The 9,787-nt window shown below is 37.3% G+C and overlaps 1 protein-coding gene and 1 pseudogene across 1 annotated transcript; one reads left to right on the plus strand and one right to left on the minus strand.

Annotated features, from left to right (window-relative positions):
• The first annotated feature begins 3,980 nt into the window (after nucleotides 1-3,980).
• On the plus strand, nucleotides 3,981-5,831 carry LOC126611382 (F-box/FBD/LRR-repeat protein At1g13570-like; annotated as a pseudogene).
• A 128-nt stretch (nucleotides 5,832-5,959) lies between these two features.
• On the minus strand, nucleotides 5,960-9,528 carry LOC126611381 (protein NSP-INTERACTING KINASE 1-like). The gene is made up of 11 exons (XM_050279618.1): nucleotides 9,120-9,528; nucleotides 8,883-9,015; nucleotides 8,692-8,763; nucleotides 8,442-8,585; nucleotides 8,282-8,353; nucleotides 8,069-8,128; nucleotides 7,848-7,945; nucleotides 7,569-7,715; nucleotides 7,140-7,481; nucleotides 6,676-7,055; nucleotides 5,960-6,467 (listed from the first exon to the last, which is right to left on the minus strand). The coding sequence occupies exons 1-11, from the start codon at nucleotides 9,259-9,261 to the stop codon at nucleotides 6,147-6,149; spliced, it is 1,911 nt and encodes a 636-aa protein (XP_050135575.1). The 5' UTR covers nucleotides 9,262-9,528; the 3' UTR covers nucleotides 5,960-6,146.
• Between the last annotated feature and the right edge of the window lie 259 nt (nucleotides 9,529-9,787).

Genomic DNA, 9,787 nt, shown 5'->3' on the forward strand with positions numbered 1-9,787 from the left:
TGAAACCACATATGATTAAAGTACTCCACCTTGCAAAAAAAGGAAACACAGACCAGCATATCGAATATATTGCTAAATTGAGAGCATGCATGGGACTCGCTACAGGCACAAATATACAGTGCGTGGGTTTACAGTCTGTGTATTATTTCACAAGTAATGAAGAAGTGTCTGAAGAGATGAGAGTCTCTGGAACGATTTATCTACTACTTACTATAAGTGCGTTATTGATTTGTGATACTACAATTAATCGTTGAGTCGTGGAGATATTAAGTATATATCAAGAGGGAGAGAGAGAGTCGGCAGTTCTGGATCGAAGACGTGTAATACTGAGTTGGATGCTGAGTTGTATAACTTCATCAGCAGCACTCTCGCTCCCCGGCTAGAATTCAGTGGTGACGTGGAACCAATTGAGAACTTCAGTACCATACATCTATAACAGCGCAGATGCTGATTCAGACCATCCATATGGGGAATTTTCCTGCAGTCAATAGGATACTGCCAGTTAAGAGACTAGGTTAGTATGCACCTCTACCACAAGTTGTGTGTGTGTGTGTGTGTGTGTGTGTGTGTGTGTGTGTATGTATCTATCACTTTCAGCTGGACATGTATATTGATTTGCCCAGCCGGTTCTTTTTTCTAACCATTCCATGATTATTGTTTAAGTAGTGTTTGCATTCAAATTGCTCATCGACACCTTCTTGTCTTGATCATCTACATGTTATTAAAGCTCAAAATCAGTACTTTTGTTTCAAAAGTTTTCTTAATATATAATAGCGTATTGCGATAAAGGTAATGCTTGGTAGGTCAAATTTTTAAACAAAATTTACAAACTAAATGATGTGTCACCAATAAGAAATAAACGCATTAAGCAATAATTAAGTAATAATCCAATCATTAACAACCACATCATTTGATTTACAAAATTTGGTCTAAAAATTTGATCTACCTAGCATTACACTTGGGAAAATGCAGAACCCAACACAAGATCAAGATAAAGTTGTCAACTAGCTAAACTGCAAACTTGTTATTTTTGTATCCATTCTTGTTTCTACAAGGCGACAATCTAAACTACTCTACTTTGTGTGAGAAGAACTCCGAACTCACACGCAACAAGTTGGACACACTCTTAACTCACATGTGCTTGTTTCCAATCGACTTAATTAATGGTCCTTAAATAAGAATGGATATCGTGAAGCCCAGCTGCCCTTTTTGTAAGGTTAGGCCCAAGGGCCTTGAAAAATTAGAAAAATGTCTAGATAATCATCATTTGACCTTCAGTCCTGACCATGGGCCTTGATAATAACATGTAGGTTCTCATTTCAGTTTAAGAGAAACTTCATTTCTAGCATATTAGGTAAGTTGTGTTTCCATGAGTTAAAAGAGAGCTTTAATGAAAAGCTCTCAGTATTGTTCACTTTAACGAAAAATTACATTTTTATACTAAAATGTCAATGATGGTACTATATACTTTACCCTTTGTTTTGTCTTTATCGTTAAAACTCAAAGTTTTCAAGCCATTCTCATTAGTTTTCCTAAGTTATAAAAAGGAGCAGTAAACAAACAATGAAGCATGTTTCAATACATATAATGAGGTGTATTCAATTGGAATTTTGAGGGATTTTAATTCTTTTTATAAATTCAGGAGTATTTAATTAAGATTTTAAGTGATTCTCTAAAAATTTAGACGTATTCAATAAGTATTTTAAAAGAGTTTATAACATTTAAGATGTATTCAATTAGAAATTGATTTTAATTTTTTTTTAAATGTTGAGGAATTTGAGGGGATTGGAGAAATTTCGTAATATATTTTAAGCATTCTCAAATTTCATATCTTCTCGTGAGAATTTGGGGGAATTCACTCAAAATTTTATATAAGATCTCTAGAAATCAATTGAACTCCATCAAAGCTCATTAAAATCCCTCAAAATTTCAATCGAATATTGAGTGTCCCTTAAGGGAAAATAGCCTAGCGTTCATTGAAGATTTGTCAAAGGTTCCAGTGGTGTATATTTTCCCAAGTAATTGCATATATGATGTGAAATTGACACTGATAGTTGTATAATCTCAATTGTTATGCGTTATGTTACGTGTCAACTATAATTTGTTGAAACATAGAATACAAGACACTTTAACTTAAAGGTTGAGTCTAATGAACTCCCATCCCGCTAAAAAACACAAGACAAGAAAAACAATATCGAGTCTTGATGAACATCTTTGTGTGTTATACTAGTCCCTTTTTTAGAAGAAAATGAGGCTGCCAACAAGTAGCCAATTCAGGACTGCTCTCGTCTTTCTCTATTTGACATGCAGCTCCACCTTTGGACACTGTCCCTTCTCTGAATACAAATTTTTGACATCTCAGCCTACATATTTGTCTTTTCTTTTTGGTAATCTTTATTTTTTGCAAAATTTTCTTGTTTTTGTTTGTAAACTGATCAAATTTATGTCTTTTTACCTGCACACTTTTATCTATTTTTTGCTCTCAAATCAAATAAATCGAAAGAAAAAATAAAAGACAAGAATAAACGAAGTAAAAAAGCGAAAAAGCTAAAAAAAAAACTAATGAAAAGGGTTTGAAAACTTTGAATTTTAACGATAAGGACATTAACTTTTTTTAATGTAAAAATGTAATTTTTCGTTAAATGAAGAATCTTTTCGGTAAAGTTTCAAAAAAAAAAAAATTAAGGCGTAAAGGATTTCTTGGTTACCACGATTCAGTTGTCAAAGTAAAAATGGACGGTAAAGTCAACTATTGGGTAGCGTGGAGTAAAACGGCTACTTTAGGAGAAAAGACCCGATGCCAGTGCAGTGCAGCGATCAGAATCTTCAGTTTCATAGGAGTTCGAATTCACATAAGAGTCGATCATTTCGTAACCCAAACTGCTTTCAAAATCTCTTACTTTTTTGCCGCCACAGCCGATCACTCTGTTTCTCCGGTAATCTTCTTCCTCCTTTATCTATGTATATTTGTTTGTATGTTTGTTTGAACAAACAAGAAATACCTGTGTGTTGGGTTTTTTTGTATTGAATACCAAGATTGATATGGAAGTTTGAGAATTTTTATACTGTTGGGTTTTTCCTTAGTATGCTTTTTGGATTTGATCATCTTCATTTGCTTAGTTGGTAAGTTAAAGTTTGGTAATTTGGCTAAAATTATCAGAAATCAAGTTTCAATTGCTGAAGTGATCGACGACATAACGATGAATCGCTCAAATATCGATGATATACTGTAAATCGTCCCTTAAAGTTTCTATCTTTTTTGTCTGGTCAGAATTGATGACAAAGAAATGGATTTTTTTTTCTTCCCATTTTTAGGACGATATGTTTGAGAAGTGAGACCCATGTGTTTAATTTTCAAATTTTTCTTTATTTTTTTTTAATTTTCAAAATTACGGTATCTGGGTTTTGGCTATAATTGCATTAACTCTGGAAATTTTACAAATTTATTGTTTCTATATGAGCTAGGTTTATGTACATTTTACAAAATGTATTTGATTGTTTTTCAATAAAAAAACTGTCTGCTTTGTGGTGTCATTGGACATATTTCAGCATGGTTTGGTACTGAGGTGATTCTGACAAAAAGCTGGTATAAAAAAAGCTGGGAGCTGTTTTTGTGTTTGGTAAACATTCAGCTTCAACTTTTTTTCACAGTTTTGAGTGAAAAAAAGCCAAAAACAAGAAGCTGCAAAACCCAGCTTTGAAAAACCGGTTTTTTTTCACATCTGTTTTACATAAAAGTTTACCAAACACTATAATACTGCTTTTTTTTTTCAAAAGCACTTTTACAAAAAAGTTTATCAAACACTCTGATGCATTATTTCACAGCCCGCTTATTCTCACAGCACAGCAGAAGCAGCTTTTTTTTCAAAGCACAGCAATACCAAACCAACCCTCCTTGATTGCTTGGGGATGTTTTCAAGCACTAAATTGTATGCAGTTGTGTTTATACACCTTATATTGCTTATTCATCACGGCTGCAGATCACGATACCTTGGTGAGAATCTTCAGTTTTAATTGCATAACGGATGGTTTCAATTTTCGGGATTTACATGAAATGATGTCACAGATTGGATTCGGATAAATGCCAACTTCCAACTGCACTTATGGTTGTGAAAGTGTTGAAGAGGAATACGAAAAGAATTGATCAGTCTTCTGGTGATGAGATTAGTGAGATGGCAAGTGTTACGAAAGAGGATAGAATTAGCAGTCTGCCTTGGGATGTATTGGACGGGATCCTTGTTCGCTTGCCTTTGAAAGAAGTTGTGAGGACTAGTATCTTATCCCGCAGGTGGAGGCATAAATGGACTGGCATTTCACAGTTTGTTATTGATGACAAATGCATTCCAAGCCGGATATCAGACAAAGTTGCAAGATGGGAATCGATCATGGAAATTCTTTGTCAAGTTCAATTGCATCATACCGGTCCTATAGAAAAGTTTAAGCTTGCTGCTTATTGCCGGCCTGACCATTCTGATTTAGACCAGTGGATTCATTTTTTAGCTGACAAAGGTCTCAAGGAGTTCATCCTACAGGAGTTTGACACTATAAAACGTTTTAACTTGCCTTTTTGTCTATTCTCGTGTCCACTTTTGAATCGCTTGGAGCTTTTCGGTTGTAGAATCAAGCCATCTTCTGAAGCCATCGGATTCAAGAGCGTCGTGAACCTCCATCTCAATGAAGTTTATGTAACTGGTGGCACGCTAGAATGTTTGGTTATAAATTCTCCGGTTCTTGAAAGATTGACACTGTTGAACATTGATCGTCAAATTGTTCTTAGAATTGGCAACACAAATCTCAAGTATCTGAAAGTAGATTCCAACTTTGACGATATTTATCTTGAAAACAGTCCATCTCTTGCTTGTGTTGACATTGGCTTGAGGGCGAGGGTCGTACCACGACTTTTTGGGTCCGAAGGAGGGAAGCTAATCAGGGTTATAGGCTGTCTACATGCTATCAAGAAACTGAGCCTATCCAGTGCCATCCTGGCGGTAATTTTTCTCTCTTTTTTTCGAAGTTTCGTATTGGCCTCTATTGCTATTTGGTTGGCTTAACAAAAAAAATTCTGATATGATTGTTGCTTGCATTTGTTTTTACTTTCTAGTTTCTGGGCAATAATGGCGTACCGGACAAACTTCCTACTCTGCTTCCACATCTGTCAGTTCTCGAACTCAGGGACGTACAGTTGGATTCTTTGACAGAAGTGTTGGTTTGCGTCTGCATTTTTCGAAGTGCTCCTAATTTAGAGGAACTACACCTTTCAGTAAGTTTAGTTCCTCTGAACAACTAGCAATTTAGTTCAAGCATTTTTCATCTGCTCTAGGACTTTGAATTACAAGACGACCTTGGTTTTCGCTTTGTTTTCGTTTTTGGACTTAACAGGTTGCTAGTACAACTGAGTATTACAAACCTGCTGCTGACTTCCTCATCACTAAGTTGTCAAACCACTACTTCGAACAACTTAAAGTAGCGAAGATAAGAGCGGTACAAAATGTTCAAACTGAGACAATATTCATCCAGCTTTTACTCGCTCATTCGCCCGTGCTGAAAAGAATGACCATTGTACATTATGGAAGCAGAATTCTTCCAACAGAAGTGCTGGAGCAATCCGTGCCAGCTTCTAAAGATGTCGAAATTTTCAACTTATGCGTATAAATCTCATCTCCTCGAGGCATTTCTGTGTTTTTTTTTTCTTTTTGTACAGATGTAGATCAGGGTTAGAACTTGAAACTTGCACTTGTATTATTTTTTTTTTAAGAAAACCTCAACGGTACGAGGGACATATAACAACCTCTTTAATCTTTTGTTTATTGAATAATGAATTTCTTGCACAAGATTTTCTTCATACCGAAAAAGAAAGAGAACAATCAAAGAGCGGGTACCGGCTGAAATGGTCTCCCGAACCTGGTCATATTACATTGTTTTTGCAACTTCAGGAATCAAGATTTCGAAGACCTATGAATCTAAGAACGTCAATTTATTGAAGAAGAATCTGTACAATTGGACAGAAAACATCAAAATTTTCGGAACTCTGGCAGACTGCTAATATACAACATAAACGTTTAATCTTAACGTAACCTAATAGCTTCAACTGTAACTTCTTGCTATGAAATGCTTTCTTTTGAAGCAGAAAAAATTCAAGTCGGAAATCACCGTGGACCAGAGAGTTCCATTGCTTGTACTAGTAGCGAAGAGTCGTCAGTGAGATCGGAGTATCGGTCTGAGGATGAGAACTCGGGGGCTTTGGACTTTGTTGATTCTACTTTCTGAGAGGCTTCCCATCTTTCCACAAGTCCATCACCTTCAAGCATCCTTACCACTTCTGACATTTTCGGTCTGTGGCCGGGAAGGTACTGTGTGCACAAGAGTGCCACTTGAACCATTTCCTCCAGCTCAATCCTGTCATAGTTGGTTTTCAGATCCTTGTCCACAAGCATCTCAAGCGTCTTTTCCTGATGAATCTTTTTAACCTGTGATCAAATAAACGTCAGATAAATCAAACAAAATCCCGGGACTGGACTTATTAAATTAGACAACAGTCCAACATATTGCGTCTTCCAAGTCCGATGTAGAGCGGTACAACTCTATAGTACTAGCATGGAATCAAATAATTTCCAGTCCCAGCCACCAAATGGGCGTTATGGAATAGTAAGAACTAGATGGGAGTTGTGTACTCACCCAATCAAGTATAGCTCCTTTCTGGTTAGCTGCCTTACCAAATTCCAGTGCTCTCTGGCCTGTAATTAGTTCAAGTAGAAGGATTCCAAATCCGAAAACATCAGTTTTCTCAGAGGACTGGCCGGTGGAGAGGTACTCAGGGGCTATATGACCCACAGTACCCCTAACAGCTGTGGTGACATGCGAGTCTTGGTGATCCAGAAGCTTTGCCAACCCGAAATCTCCCACCACAGCTTCACAGTAGTCATCAAGAAGTATATTTGCAGCCTTCACATCCCTGTGGATTATTTTCGGATCACATTGCTCGTGAAGGTACAACAATCCTCTTCCGGCTCCTAAGGCAATCCGCTTCCTAGTGCCCCAATCCAAGACCGGTTTCCCTGTTAAAAGATTGATTCAAATTTAGACACACATGATAGGAATTCTAAATGGACAATTACAGTTTGAGATTTTGATATTTTTACCTTTGAGACGGGAAGCAACGCTGCCATTGGACATGTATGGATAAACTAGAAGTCTTTCGGCTGGTGTGATGCAAAAGCCGTATAGCCTGAGAAGGTTGCGGTGAACTGCTAGGCTGATCATTTCAACTTCAGTCTGGAATTGAATCTCTCCACCAAGTGCACTGCCATCTTTAAGCCGCTTAACTGCTACGAAAGTGCCATCTTGGAGAGTTCCTTTGTACACATGTCCAAAGCCGCCTTTTCCTAGTATGTTCTTGCTGCTGAAATTGTGCGTTGCAATCTGAAGTTCTCTGAAGTGGAATCTTTTCAGGTTACCAAGGGAAATTTCCTCATGATGCCGGTCTGAGATTTCAAAATATACGACATTAAGTAGACAGTTGGTTATCCAATTACTTTTTCAGAACACAAATTTTTTCTTTCAGAAAGTACCTTTAACATCGAAGAATGCCTGTTGGTTGCGCCTTTGCCGCCACCATATAACTGCTCCAAATCCAAGAACAATCAGGCAGAGGCATCCGAGGCTTAGACCAAATGCGAGTGCTACTTTGTGATTTTTAGATCTCCCGGGAAGAGCAGCTTGAGAAGACAAAATGAAATTGAAGTTAGGATCAAAGCATCACACGATCAGTTGAATTTGTGATCTTTGTGGAAGTTGGAACTAGTTTGTGCAAGAAATCTCAGAACAATGAATTGATTCAAAGTCCATACCTTGTGTAGTAGTCAAATTCATCAACATTGGCATCAGTGTCGTCCCATTGCACTGAGCTTCAGATCCCGTTGCGCATATCAGAGGATTTCCAACTATGCTGAAACAACAAAAAAGAGAGGGGGTGGAGAGGATTTAGTAATCAAGTCTACGTTGTATGTGTGTGTGTGAGAGAGAGAGAGAGAGAGAGAGAGAGAGAGAGAGGGAGGGAGAGGAAGATTACTTGAATGTTTTAGCAGCAAATCTAGGTACAGGGCCACTCAGGTTATTGTAGGACAAGTCTCTGGCTTGCACAAGATCATAGAATAACAAAAATTTTACTTCAGAAACACAATTTAGAAAGATTCACACACACACACACACACACACACACACACACACACACACACACACACACACATATAACAGTAAGATAAAAAGGGGGGGAGAGATTTACAGAAAGGAAAGCTGGCTCATGTTAGCCAACGAAACCGGAAATGCTCCAATAAGACTGTTATTGTTGAGCCTCCTAAACCCAGTTGAAATAATCTACATTAGCCTTAAAAACAAGTACAAAATATACTTCAATTCATGTGCATGGATCACAAAATGCTTACAAGTATTGGAGACTTCTCAGGTGGCCTAAAGAGGAGGGAATTGCCCCAGTGAAGAAGTTATTGGAAATATCAAGTGTACGAAGCTTTGAGAGCCTCTCAATCTCCCGAGGAATAGGTCCGGTTATATTGTTGTTCTGTAATAACCTGTAAAAGAAGTAGAAAACTAGAAATTCAAAAAACAAAACACCATAACTCATTAAATTCAATGAGAACAAAAAAGCATTGAAATCTGCCCTTTTTGGGAACTTACACAATCTGAAGATTTGTTAAGTTGCCTATGCTTGGAGAAAGAGTGCCTGATAAACTTTGGCTTGGAGTACCCCTGCAAAAACACCATTTCAAATTTCAATTACTTAACACATTCATTAAACTTATAATTTTCTACTAATTAATCTTGTAGCTCTCAGAAAATTAAAATTTTCGTAAAAAAAAAGTACTCACAGGCCAATAACTAAGCTTTCAGGAGAGCAAGTGACCATAGTCCAACTACATGGATCAACAGAATCATCATCCCAATTATCCAAAACTCCATGAGGATCCACCAGAGAATTCTTAAGGCCCATTAAAGCTTGCACTGAGATGAAAAAAAAAACAGATGAGGATTCTGCAAGTTACTTTCAAAGTTTAGAGCTTCTGAGGAAAGCAATTCATTTTTTTGCAGAAAATTTTTGAACTTACCTTCAAAGTTTACTCCTTTAGGAGAAAGCAACCCATTCCCACATGTCCAAGACCACAGAAATGCCATAAAACAGAGAGCAGCTTTTGCTCCTCTCATTCCCATTCCAATCCCAATTCCCATTGATTCAAACGTCACAAGCATAAACCAGAAGCTGAAACTGAAGCCAGAAGCTGAAAGCTGCTTATGGTGACCGAGAGTGCTTTTGGGATGACGAAATCTCAAGTGGGTTTGGTTTGTTTAAGTTGTTTGATCTTCAAATTGCAACCACTTTTCTTGTTGCTCTCTTCTCTCTCCATGCGGTAATCCCGTTCACCGAAAATCTGTGTCAGGACTCAGGAGGACCCAAGAAAAAGCCACTTCTTTTGGGGGTATAAAAAGGAAACTAGCATGCCTGTCGTTGAGTCCTGAGGCTGTGGGGGAAATTATATATAAATGGCTCTAATCCTGAAGGAAAAGAACAATTTGAAAGGCAAGGAGATAATTGGAAATCCAATTTGTTAATACTTGTTAAGCTATTGAACAATGCTTTGAATTGTACCCGCCAAACAAAAGACGAACAATAAGTTTGTAGTTCAAGTACTCATTTTAAGGATTTAATCTTTTGTAAGTTCGCAAGATCTTGAATGTAACAACTAATTTCCCTTACTTTTTAACTATTTTTTCATTA

This window comes from Malus sylvestris, chromosome 17 (assembly GCF_916048215.2).
Source record: "Malus sylvestris chromosome 17, drMalSylv7.2, whole genome shotgun sequence".
Taxonomy (NCBI): Eukaryota; Viridiplantae; Streptophyta; class Magnoliopsida; order Rosales; family Rosaceae; genus Malus; species Malus sylvestris.